The 13,382-nt window shown below is 39.7% G+C and overlaps 1 protein-coding gene across 14 annotated transcripts in view; it reads right to left on the bottom strand.

The window, feature by feature from the left end:
* Positions 1-13,382, bottom strand: part of LOC111567068 (neuronal cell adhesion molecule-like) — an 83,409-nt gene that overhangs the window by 12,288 nt on the left and 57,739 nt on the right. For 7 of the 14 annotated variants that reach the window (XM_023267940.3, XM_055009101.1, XM_055009102.1 and 4 more), the window contains exons 4-22: positions 11,756-11,861; positions 10,832-11,025; positions 10,324-10,446; positions 9,576-9,746; positions 8,975-9,031; positions 7,131-7,242; positions 6,837-7,021; positions 6,511-6,645; positions 4,948-5,091; positions 4,730-4,841; positions 4,480-4,646; positions 3,532-3,679; positions 3,166-3,290; positions 2,817-2,846; positions 1,886-1,987; positions 1,164-1,361; positions 806-876; positions 311-536; positions 67-182 (exon numbers count right to left, since the gene is read on the bottom strand). In XM_023267940.3, the coding sequence (XP_023123708.2) occupies positions 67-182; positions 311-536; positions 806-876; positions 1,164-1,361; positions 1,886-1,987; positions 2,817-2,846; positions 3,166-3,290; positions 3,532-3,679; positions 4,480-4,646; positions 4,730-4,841; positions 4,948-5,091; positions 6,511-6,645; positions 6,837-7,021; positions 7,131-7,242; positions 8,975-9,031; positions 9,576-9,746; positions 10,324-10,446; positions 10,832-11,025; positions 11,756-11,861 (2,522 nt within the window). Of the gene's footprint in view, positions 1-66; positions 183-310; positions 537-805; positions 877-1,163; positions 1,362-1,885; positions 1,988-2,816; positions 2,847-3,165; positions 3,291-3,531; positions 3,680-4,479; positions 4,647-4,729; positions 4,842-4,947; positions 5,092-6,510; positions 6,646-6,836; positions 7,022-7,130; positions 7,243-8,974; positions 9,032-9,575; positions 9,747-10,323; positions 10,447-10,831; positions 11,026-11,755; positions 11,862-12,418; positions 12,438-13,382 lie in introns of those variants that run through there. The other 7 variants (XM_055009100.1, XM_055009105.1, XM_055009103.1 and 4 more) reach the window with 4 other exon arrangements.

Raw genomic sequence — 13,382 nt, 5'->3', positions numbered from 1 at the left:
GTGTACACATTAGGCTGGGTAGGACTGGTGTATACGCTACACTGCAACTGGTCCATCATACTGCACCTTATATCCTTTGAGATGTCCTCGTATTAAATGCAAAGGGACAGGATCCCAGTGTACTTCTGCCAGGGTGCTGTTTACTATTATAGCCTGCACATTTTCTGGAGCTGCTATCGGCACTGCGCAACGGGACAAGAAGCAGAACATAACAACAGCTAAATGCAAAAGACAAACATACTGAATCAGTGTCATAGGTTACACTGCCAGCATCGCTTTTTTCTGAGTCTACAGAGTCGATGAAACTCACAGTCCTCTCCTGAGTAGCCTTCGGCAATCTTCGGTTCAGGTCCGTCTCCGTGGTTGTTTACAGCCTGAACTTTTAGCTCATATGGAACAAATGTGGGCGTTCCGAGCACAACAAACTTGGAATTGTTGGCCACAGTCACTGTGGTCCATTCACTGTCTAGCGCCTTCTGCCTCCACATCACTTTGTAATGAAGCCCTGGGCCATTAGCCTGGAAGCCTGACAGTGGCTGCAGAGGAGAAAGTTTTAAATGTAAATGTTCCTCGTTGTCCAATAAAACACTTATGCAGAAAATAAGTAGCAGTGCAGAGTGGTATATGGGTCTGGTGATGGACAATAAATGAAGATGGAAAAAAAAACCAGAACAAAAAGAGGCTCATAAGACCAGACAATTACAAAGTACAAGGAGATGTCGTGTATCATGGTACTCCCTGGACAACAGTAAATACCTGAGGACTATGATGTAACTGATGATACTACGTGATACTACTTTATTACCTTCCATGAGATTACAAGATTGTTATGTTCTGTTCCAAATCCCTCTACACCTGTTGGGTTTTCATCTGGAGCTGGAAAATACATTATCAAAGACAAAATGAACAATTGTCCAAAGCAAAACCTTTCACTGTAGTTTACCGATTTACTTCTGTATTAAAGCATCCGGTTAAAGCTGATACATATATTTATTGTTCATATTTTACTGTATATACTCATAAAATGGCTTTGAGTTCAAAGATAACTTGTCTAATTTTAATGCAGTTACTTGTGCATTAAGTAATGGGACAAAAGCATAATTGCAGTAATTTACATATGAAATTCGATATGAAATTTCACAATTATCCAGGTGACTCCGTACCTGCAGGATCAGTCTTGTACATTCTGGAGGGGAAGCTGGGGCGGCTGAAGCCCATCGCGTTCAGAGCCAAAACTCTGAAGGTGTAGTGAACGTAGGGTGACAGCTTGAGGTGAGCTGTTGTCCTGGTTCCAGGGACCTCTGTCAGATTATGCCAGTGACCTCGATGGTGCAGCGAGTCTTCATACTGGATCAGAAATTCTTTCAAAATAAAACAAGTCCATTATTTTACATAAAACTTGACAGTATATTTGCATAAGAGGAAGAAATGCCCTCAGGTTTTTTTTTTTGGAAGCTCTAACTCGAAAAGCACAGGTTGCCAAAATATGCCACTTGTGGCAGTGCTTTGAAGCTTCAAGGAAATAGTGGATTTAGCCAGGTTTTCATGAGGGTTTGCAACATGCTGAGTAAACTAATTATGCTGCAGTAGAGGTTGGAGACATTTCTATGTACACTGTTATCCCCCCCAAAAAGATTTGAGGATGTTTTTAAACTGATTTTATACTGTGTTAATGTTTAGTATCTGATTGTAATCATGCATTTCTTACATTTTGACCCAGCTAAATGTCAAATATCTAAACAATGGAAAAGCTACTACCTCTTACTTACTATACTCATTATTAATAGCACAACCACATTATTTAGGGACACAAAACCCACACAGAAAGTCAGCCAAATAACACAAATGCACACACACACACACACACAGGCGCAGACACACATACTCTGAATAAGGCTGTTATGTTCATCCCCAGGGGTCCAAGTGAGCTGAACACTCCTCTTTTTCTGGTCTGTCAGCTCGAGGTCAGTTGGTGGGTCGGGTCGCTCTGGGAGAAATACAACATCGGCAGCAACATCAACACATGCGCCTGGGATTATATTCACACTGACTTCATTTTGCAGTTACAGAATATGAAGGGTTCATGCCATGACAAGATGAAGCAAAAACAAGAGAGCATATCTCAGCCGTGTTTTTCTGGGACACTAGAGTCATGATAAATGCCAAGTTTGTTGATTTCACCAAGCACACCTTTTAGTTACCCTTTCATTTCTTTACACGTTCCATTTGGCAGAGCTATTTGTCCTATGATGCACATGCTGACACTGCATCATGCATATGAAGTGACTGATGCTCAACTTGAAAATCTTCCATAATCACCCTGCATGAAATCGAGTCTCAGGCTCACTAGAGAGGCTAAATTGATGCTCATGTTTTGGAATTGTAATGATAAAGTGAATCACATGCTTGGAATATGTGAGTGATGAGGAAATGGTGCATTTGAAAATATCCCAAGTGGTGCAATAGGGAGATGTCTGCTTTGCAAACTATGTTTGCATTCAAGTGCGATTGTAACTTCTTCACCAAAATATTTGCACCAGTGGTTTAATCCATTCAAACTTAATGGATTTTGCAAAAATGGAGAAATGCACAACTTATTTAAAAGAATGTTTTAAAAAAAAAAAAAACACCTTACGGACAGAACAAATCAATGCTGGTGTGTCAAAATGAACAGAGAAACAGCACAATGCTCTGTGATTGTCAAAAACAAAACGCATCTTCAGGCGACGACATGCTGATTTAACAGAAACAACCGAGAAACAAGACAAGTCCATGTCGGCGAAGCACATCTGGGTGCTCATGTGCTGCAGGTTTACCGTAGACAACAGCTGGTGTTGGCGTGGCTTCTGCCAGGTTGGAGGGCAGGAGTGAAATAGGGAGTTTAATGGTCAGTCAGCCATAAGAAAACAAAGATTATCTGGCACGCTAAGAAGGCAACAATCAAATATTCATGCTGCTGACACAATAGCTGACTAAATCCACTCAAACACTCAAGTAAACTCTCAAGCAATTAACCTTGAAAGGCTGAAAGGCAATCGTTGTGCGAGTTACTGGACAGATTTGCTTTCTAGGAAGACCTGAGGTGGAGTGAGGTTATACCGTTTAATAATTTGTGAGTTTGTTTCATGATTCAGTGTTATTGAGCATCTTTAAAGAATTGCATACCGACAACAGTGAGCTCAGCGCTGGCTGAATCATGGTCCAGAGTGGTGTTCATGATGCAGGTGTACACTCCTGCATCATTCTCTGTCACTTCAGTGATGGTGAGGCTGTCAGAGTCCACAATCAATCTGTAAAAAAACAACATTCAAACAGACAGTTCAGCATCATCTGACTATATCAAATCTGTAACTTGTTTTATGAGCAGGCTGTTGCGCTGTGAACAAACACTTAAATCAGTACAAAAATTAGATAAATGTACAAATAAAGATGACTAAACAAATACTGATTCCATCTATTACATCTGATGCAGACTGACAGTGAAAACAAAGAAAGAAATTGAGACAATTCCAAAGACTAGAGTGTTGTGACCTCTCATCATCAGGCAGCTCTCCGTCGTCTTTGAGCCAGGTCATGGTGGGAATGAGTGAGGGGTCGTGCTTCACTTTGCACTCAAACACCACAGATCTGCCCCTCTGGACCACTTTGTACTCCGGCTGCTTCAGGATTCGTGTGGGCTCTGATGGGGGAAGCAGAAGGAGGTCAGAGACACTAAAAACATCTTAAATCGGCAAAGAAATTAGCCTCATTGGTAATTTACATGCCATGTGTTGGAATATGGCTGGACTTTAAAGGTTAAGTCTATAAAATGTTGACACAATTACATTAAAGGTTGCCTAAATAATGATAAAATTATTTATTTATTCACCAATAGTAAGAAAATGCAAGTGGTAACATTTGCCTTTTAAATAGAGACAGAGAAATAGAGAAAAAATGGGTATTTCTCTACAAAAGGGTATCAAAATATGATTGAGATTTTTCTTTTATGATCGAGATTGTCGATAAACAATTGCCTGGTAATTAATGTCAACTCATTCATTAACTAATCTGAATCAGAACGTATGTTAATACATACAAAAATGGAAATTCTGAATAGCTTCCAATACACTTTCACACAGAATAAATGACACAAACTGAAGTAACTTACTAAAGAAATGTAATTTACACTTAAACAACTTCCTCTTAGACAGTTATACGACAATGAAAGTTAGCATGTACATGTTATCGCACAATGTTTGTGTTAGATGTGGAATGTACATGATGCATATGCATAAGAAGATAGCTTAGTTTTTCAAGTATTATCTCACAAAGAATATTTTTAGGTTTATTTGAGTTTATCTAAATGTTAAATCTGTTATTTTTGATCTCTTTTTCTAGCCCACAGTGGACAAACATCCCACTGTAATAATCTGCTCTGTTGGCTAACTAATTGTATGCACTCTAATCATTTCAAGATCGTCTGAGCACAAACACTCTCACCTTTGACCTCCAGGTGGACGTGATTCTCATAAATACCGAGGCTGTTTCTGGCAACGCAGGTGTATTTTCCACTATTCTGGGCTTGAGCCACATGAATCTCTAAAGTCCCGTTGTCGTGGGTGATGTAAGGATCTCCATCCAGGCTGATGGACCGACTGCCTTTAAACCTGAGGAACAGAGTCGACCGCCGTGAGCTTTTGAACAAGCACAATAAAAAACACTTTCCTCTGTTAAAAGTTTATCGACTCACCATGTAATTTTCGGGATGGGTGATCCAAAGGAAGCGCAGTCTATCAAGGCCTGGTGATTTTTGATGACCTGGTAGACTTTATTGGCCGGAGTCAGCACTCTGGGCGGCTCCGCTGCAGTGAGACGGCAGCAATCATCGCTATGCTATTACCTTCCAGCAATCAACGTGAATGGAAAAGCAGCATTCAAATACAAATGGCCCCTGTGAGGTGAACTTACAGAGGACGTTGACGAAGGCGTTGGACAGGAGGTAACCGTAGTCATTGGAGATATTACACTGGTACACAGCACTGGATCCAGTCTGGACCTCTGTGAAGATTATGGTGTCGTCCTCCACCTTTCTGCTCACGTCCTTCGGTGAATCTGTCAATGCAGAACAGAGTGTTACAGATATAACTGAAAGAAATGTCTAACAGTAATAAATGAGATGGCTGTAACATTAGTTTCAATGTAGGGTAAAGCACATGCATGTGTAAGACAGATGCAAAATAGAAAAGTTTTCATTTTATTATCATTAATTTATCCAAAAACATGGCTAGATATCAAACCTTAAAGGAATAGTTTAGGAAGTTTGCTTATTACTAGAGCTGCACAATAGTGGAAAAAAACGACATTGGAATTTTTTTTTTTGAGATATATATACTGAGACATGAATACTACAGGAAATTTGAAAGGATGACTTGAATAACTGTATTTGGAAAGAACTGATCTATCTACAATGATTGGAGTGATTTTGTAGAGGAGTACATTAACATTAACTATAAAAAAATGTTTTAAAAGGCTGAAATCGATGTTTGAAATCTTTTTCATATGTTCTCACACTGGCAAGAAAATCCAAAATTATTTTTTTGCTTTGGATGGCAACCAGATCCAGCTTTGCACTTATCATACAGAGCTTTGCGGTAGTGATTTATGTGGTCAAACAAATTAGTTGTGTTGCCCCGAGTTGTTACAAGACACTGCTGAGTACCTGTCGTTGTTCAACATCATCCTTTCTGTAGCTTTCTGTGTTTCCACAGGATGTTTCTTTTTGCAACCAAATCTTCCTTTTTCAGTGTTTAATCCTGTTTCTTTCTCATTTTGCTGTGCAACTGTTGAGTGTCCATGTCAACAAACTCCATCTCTTCTGAATAAAATTTTAAAAAGAAATCCAGTGAAAGATTTTTGAATTGGTGTGAATGATGCCAAAAGACAGACTAGTCCTTATCGATTGGTCATGGAAAATGAGAACCATGTGAGATTTATTTTTGTGCCAAGCAGCAAAAAAGTTGTAGTGTGATGTGTTTGAGTTGCATTTCCTGTGATGTGATGGAAGGATGAGCAGCCCTAATTATTATTTGATGAATCTAGGCATCAGCCAGCTACCTTCGCTTTGCACAGAGACTGGAAATTGTGGGAATCAGACAGCATGGCTCTGTCCAAAGCTCACAGAATCTGCCTTATTTAACACATTTGTTTAATCTGTGCAAAAAATATTACATACCACTGAAAAATTGTGTTTTTTACTGGAGGATATGTGTGGGCACACCACTGTGAAGTAACAACAAGACCTTTACTTTTGACAAGAAAGCAAATACATGCGCCTAAATCTTAAAGTACTCCTTTAAAACTTAATTCAACACTGATGTTTGTAAAATGGGATGTTTGCAAATTGGGGAGAAAAACATCTTTATAATCCTCACAGTGATTTTTGGTATGAAGTATCACATAATCTTCCAATAACAACCCCCATAGGGAAGAAAATTCTAGGCAGCTGCAGTGAGAGGAGCAGGTTACACTTACTCTCTATGGGGATGCCATTCATAGACCAGGTAATGGAGGGTTTGGGTGTGCCACTGGCCCTGCAGGTCAGCACACCATTCTCTCTTGGAGCTAGAACAAGGTTCCTGGGAGGGCCACTGATCCAATATGGAGCAGCTGAAAGTAGAGCAGAGCGCAGCAGAAGGCTGGAGAATTAATCACTGAACACACTGCCCTGTTGGCATCTGTGCATAAATCAATTATGAGTTGGAGGGAGAGGAGGAAGGAGGAGACAGAAAGAAGCGGTGGCTGTGCTGCCCCACAGCGGACAGCCTGATGGGATACTGAGCGTTTCTTCACAGACACACCTTTGACCGAGACGTGGATGGTGTGGTGCACCGCGCCCAGCTGGTTCTTGGCTGTGCAGCGGTAATCTCCTGCATCCGATTCTGACACGTTCACAATGCGCAGGGTCTTGTTGTAGTGCAGGAAGGATGTGCGCCTGGCGGGTAGATCGCCGCTCACTTTGGTCCACGAGATTTCAGGGGTCGGCCTGGATTCAAAGAGAGAAGAGGGCAAAGAGGCAGAGAGTGATGACGGCACCGGGCAGGTGAGTACTTGAGGCATTCAGCACTGAAGTAATGGCAGATTCTTTGACTCACAGTCCTTCGGCAATGCACTCCATCTCTAGTACGTGTCCTCTCAACACCATCTTGGAGCTGGAGGAGCCAGATGGGATGAGGAAGGTTGGCCTCCTCTCATCCACTGGGGCTTCTGTAGTTACACACAAACACAGTGAGTCAAACAGCCAAGGCATTACCGTCGCCTCTGTAGCAGTCCATAATAAACAGAAAATGTATTGCAAATAAGACCCTTCACATTCACTAACCTCCCTTCAGTGTACCCAGTCATGCACTGACGCTAAGCTACTTCACTGCAAACCAGTTCTCATATTTTATGGTTATACGTAAATTTAATTGCCATGTTGTGTTTTATTGTACTAGTGTCTGTGGGAGTTTATTGCGGCTGAATTGCCCTGTTAACAATAAAGACTAAAATGAATGTAATATGCAGTTTACAAGAAGAGACACAAAGAACAGTTTTCTTCTTCTGAATTGGCAACAAAAGCTCTTTTCAGTGTTTGTGTCCGTTAATCTGATGGCATCTGAAATCATAAAACATCTTTCCCACTCACTTTGGCCTTCAATTTCATATCTTTTTCAAACTGAAATGTCCATAAAAATAAAATAGGTCAAATTAATGAGCATCACCAATAATAAATGTAATTCAGGTTTTGACCAAACGTTAACAGGAACTGAAGTTTAGGTTGTTGCTTCCAGCTGTTTGTAGGAGTTTTCCTCTAAATCTACTGGATACTTGCAGCTGAGCTTAATTACAACTATTATGATGTTACTATTTTATTGTTTGTGAAGTAGTAATTAGATTACCATCCCACATGAAGTAAATTTTATTTGTTTAGGAAATCATAAAGACACTAAGTTGTTAGTTATTTAAACAGTTTGATTAGCTTGCTAGTAGTTAAGATTTTGTCATTTGTTTATTCATGCATCACTATGTATCATACATGACTACACAAACTTGCATGAAGGACAGATATTCAGTGCAGACTGTAGTTCGACCATCTGAATAAAATTGTAGGAATATTAACATAAAAGTGGTCTAAGACTGAATGACAGAATGCCATCACTTTAACAGACCAATAAAGCCAGAAATGTTAGGTATCCTATATAAATAGGCTTAAATAATAATCTAAACCAGAGTGAATGTTTATGATGACAGCAGTGATTTTCATGAATTTGCTAAGATTCAAAATGTTTGCAGGTGTTTCGTGCAGGACTGTTTAGACAAGGAGGAAAAAATAAAAAGATTTTAGGCTGAAAGAAATGAATTGAGAAGAAAATGATTGGTGATAGAGAAATTGACCAGTTGGTGCTAAAATCAGGTGGTACAACATGGAAAGATTGACTCTAGAATTTAGGATCTCAGCTGCATGTTTGACATACGAACAGAAACAAAATTGAGAATTTAATGAATTTCTTCAGGAAGCTGTGATCCATCAGAATTTGTTTTAGTATGTTTAAATCAGGACTTAATGACATACAGTTATTGTATATTTTTGATTGTTGCATATTTAAGTTACACAATCAGTTCCATCATGAAATCAGCATGCAGCGCTAATTGAAGCATTTCATTCGAGGAAGGAAATAGTTAACAAAAGGGTTTTGATTGGATAAAGCAGGAGTGACAGAAGGACAGAGAATTAACTTGGATTCTTGGGTTTGAGGGGTAGAGTTAGTGGGTAAAGAACAGTTTGGAGCTCTATGTTAGGGACAAACACTAGGGGGTGCCAGATGTCACCCCTAAAAACACCAGTGAGACGTAAAAGCCTCAGGATTGTTGGGTGGAATGGTTAGTACTAGTAGGTAAGAGCTGGAGTTCAGAGCTCCAAGTTGGGGGTTAAACACTAGGGGGTGCCAAAACTCACCACTAAACAAATCAGTGTCATTGTAAAAATCTGCCATTGTGTCATTGATTGCATCCACTGCAACACAACAGAAAAATCACACACACCACAAGTTGAAATCATCACAACAAAAATAAAAGCACACGCTTTGACAACTTAACATGACAGTGCACAAAATCAAAACCAACACAAGAAAACTTCAAATGGCTAAAAAGTGACAATATCGTAAAATTCTAGTGGGAACAGCTCGTCGTCACGTCAGCTGCAAATGCTGGACTGGATGAGAGCGGTCTTTGTTGTCGGTGGAGAGTGTTTATACAGAACATCTCAGAGAAGTGATAGTGAACGGCTGCCCGGTAGACAGTCCACAGAACCACGAGAGCTCTCGACAATATGTCTTTTCAGTGGGATGACGACCACTGGCGTCTGTCAGGATGGGATCACAGATAGGAAACGCCGCCTCCCTCCTACGCAGTCATGCCACCACATACAGCTGCCTCTCGTTCACACACGTTACACACAAACACTGTCGCTCGCTGTTCCTCTCAGTCGTGCTCGTTCATTACAGCTTCACTGCATTTCAGCGCTTTGGTCTCTGCGTCACACACAAAGTCAAACTTACGGTTGAGGACCCTGACGTTGATGGGCTGTTTCTGCTGGATGGTTTGTGTGTGAGGGAAGCGGGCGTAGCAGATGTAGTCGCTCCTGGAGTCCTCTCGGCGAACGTTGGAGAAGTAAAGGTCACCGTTCAGTGACTGGGACACTCTCCTGCTCTGAGGCAACCTCTGAAAGTCTGAAGCATACAGCAGTTTAAGTTTGGTTACATTACAGTGCCATTAAATATACAAAGCAGCAGTTGGAAAAAGGTCAAGTTATGGATGGCAGTTGCATTATCCTTATGTTTCTAGCACCTTCTAAAATGGTACATTTCATGGGTAAAATATAAGGCCTTGGTGCGCCTAATGTGTGGCATTCAAGTGTGTTTGTTTGCACATGTTGGTTAATCGAGTACAAATGTCCACATTTTTCAGAGAATTCTCAAATGTGACTCATCCTGTTTAAGATCTGCAGATTCATTTCCCTACTGATCAAAGCAAACAATGGTTTCAATTCACATCTATATGGCAGAAAAATAAATTAATTGCATTAAATTTATAGACTTCATAAGAGCTACCTAACTTGTTGAACTTAATGGATACAAACAAATACATCAGTAGAAAAATACATTAAAATGTTTACATTTCTACCAGCCTGACTTACACAATCAAATGAAGTCTATACGATAAAATGTAAAATCACTAATATAAATTCTTAGACAGCAAATACATAATGTTACCACAAAGATACATAAATGAGATTAAGCGGCTCACTATTGTCCATCCAGAATATGATGGGAGGAGGGAGGCCAGCCGGAGGTCGGCACGGCAGCACCAAGGACACGCCCTCCTGAACTACGATTGGCTTGATCTTCTCCTTTGACCACAAAGGGGATCCTGGATTGGTTGGAGAAAGATACGAACATCAGCGAAGGACAAGTGTCATAATTTGAAGTGAAATTTGGGTTGCTAATGGACTGTTGCTGAAATGATGACAGAGGTGACGAGGCGAGATGAGAGGGATGATGCCTAACTGAATTACAATATGCTAGAGGAAAAATAGAGGGGAAGTTCAGCTCTATGTGCTAATGCATCCTGCAAAACAAAACATGCATCACTGTACATGCAACCTTTACCTTCCAAGAGGGCTCTTAAGGCAGAAAATGCAACTTAATTGTTAGAAAAAGAAAAGAAAAGAGTTGATTTTCATGTGATGTGAGATGTGAGGAAAATGAAAAAAGAAAAATGACTTAGAGAAACAAAAACATCAGACTGCACTTACTGGACTGTCGGACGACTATGTTGTTGGAAACAGCAGTTCCATGTTTGTTCCTTGCTGTGCACTGATACACCCCCTCGTAGTTCTCGACCTTCTCTCTGCTGATATCCACCACCAGAGTCCCTGAGTGGGCCTTCATGCTCACATTGGGGTCGTTGTCGACGTCAAAGTGGGTCCCGTTTCTTGTCCAGGAGAAACTGGAGAAAAATCAGAAGTGCTTTAACAATGTGTCTAACATGTTGCTGTAAAATAACCTTCTATTTGTATTTTATGTAAAAATAAAAATACACATAGGAAACAGAACTAAAGGCCCTGAAAATCTATTCACTTAATCAGCTACTTTCTATGAGTAATGATAACAAACATGCACAAGTACTTTATGCCAGAGTTCTTCAGAGTTAATGATGCTGTTTTTTCCCTCTACTTTAACTTTGACTGATGCTGATTTTCTTATCTGCTAATTCATTCATGAATATTTAAAGTCTTATATACGTTTTTAAACGAGTTCTGGTGGGGATGGTGACATATGACACAACTTTTATGATTTAGGCTACTGCATGTTAGAATAAAGTTAAGATTAAGAACTTAGAAATTAATTTGGTTCCTTGCAATTCTCAAAGTAGAAAAGTGTGTGTATGCAGCATTGATGCCTGGCAAATTAATTAGGTGTTACACAAATCTAAAGCATTCAGAGTCATTAAAATCAGCCTCTGGCAAGGGCAGCAGGTCCATGAATAAAATAGTGTTTATTTATTTTAAAGTTTGACTAAACTAGGATTCTTGACAGTCTTTTTTTTTCGAAAAAACTTGCTGTCAGCTGAAACGTTTTTCTGGGTTTTGACAGTTGGTGGTTGAATCGACACCTGGGATATCTCTCCTTCATCTAACAGCAACTTGAATACTAAATCGCAGAGCGCTGATTCATACCTGGGATGTGGCTTCCCCTTCGCTTCGCAGTGGATTATAATGTTCTCTCGAGGATCAATGATGTAATCCTTGGGGGACTGATGAGTTATGGTCGGCGGCTGTGGCACTAAAGGGTGATCAGAAAAAGGGTGATGTTTAATCATGACCTTTGCCGCATAATAAAGTCTTTTTCTGCTGCTGTACTGACCACACAAGCAGTCATTACCAGTCCCATGCAGACTTACCACGCTGAATGAAATCAGACAGCTGTTTGCTGACAGACACAAAAAGCTCTCACAACGTGTGCAACAGCAGAAAGGCATGCAGGTACTTTATCCTTTATTGCAATGATCCGACGCTTAATGTATTCCTCTCAGTGCCGGGGAGATAACTAATGGACTATGACAAAACAAATCATATAAGAACTCATGCTGTTTGCAGTATCGCTCTATGGAAAATGTCCTACCACTGCAGAAACACACAGAACAAAAACAGCAAACAAAGACACAATGAAATCGCTGCATGCAAAAAGCAAAGTCCACTCAAAATCACACTGAAAAGCTTAAAACATAAAACAAACGAAATATAATCCAAAAATATAATAAACAGCTAAAAAAACAACAACTCTTAATGCACAAAAGAACTGCGAGCACGGCCTTGGCAGTGGATCCGTTTGAGACTTACATCCTTCCTGAACTGTTGTGTTTCCCCCAAGAATCAGCAAACGAGAAAGAAAAAGTTGTGACAGTAGAGAGAACCAGACATTAGTGAAGAAAAATACCTCCCTGCTTTATTTCTGCTTCACAGCAAGGTTCGAACGAGGCCAGTTCCCCACTGAGGACTGCCAGCCTGCAGTGGTCAACGGTTCCAAACAAACAATATGTAGAAGCTCTGCTGCCACACAAGTATCAGGCAGAGGAGCTAAAAGACGGTCTGTCACACTCGGTTCTTTTGCACATCAGTCAAAATGAGGACACTGCAGTTAATGGTGTTTACTTAACAAAACCAGGGCAAAAAATAGCTTCCTCTAAAAAGCAGCACTGTTTGGAAAAAACAGTAATCTTACCCCAGTTACATGTAGATATACAGAAAAATGTGCATAGAATAAATGTGATTAAATTAGCAACTAAGACCAAACTTAAAAGCAAAAACACAAAACTGTCTCTAGTTCTGGACTCTCAAATGGGAGTTTTATTTACAATCTATGATAGCAAGTTGAATATCTTCAGGATTTAAACTGATCCTATAAACATAAAAATCTTAAAACATAATTTCAAGGTCTGGAAAAAAAATCCAGATTTATGGAAGAAAACATTAATGAATTAATTTAGATATATATAATATATGAAATAAGTTGCAGTTGAAAATGTAACACTGTCCAAAGTAAGATGATTTTTCCAACCTAAAAGGGAAAAAAATACATGATGACACATAAGGTTACAACCCTAGTTTTCTCAACTCTACAGGTGTTGGGAGTTATTACTTTATATTATTATTAATTAGGCCAACCAATATCACGATTTTCACTCCACGATTATCATGGTAAAAAGAATTCACAGCAATATTGCAATATCTATAGAAATTGTTAAAAAAAAACAAAACAATGCTATCAGTCAATTTTAATGAATTAAATAATCAAACTGAAAAT

This window comes from Amphiprion ocellaris, chromosome 3 (assembly GCF_022539595.1).
Source record: "Amphiprion ocellaris isolate individual 3 ecotype Okinawa chromosome 3, ASM2253959v1, whole genome shotgun sequence".
Taxonomy (NCBI): Eukaryota; Metazoa; Chordata; class Actinopteri; family Pomacentridae; genus Amphiprion; species Amphiprion ocellaris.
This window is presented reverse-complemented; position numbering and strand designations above follow the sequence as displayed.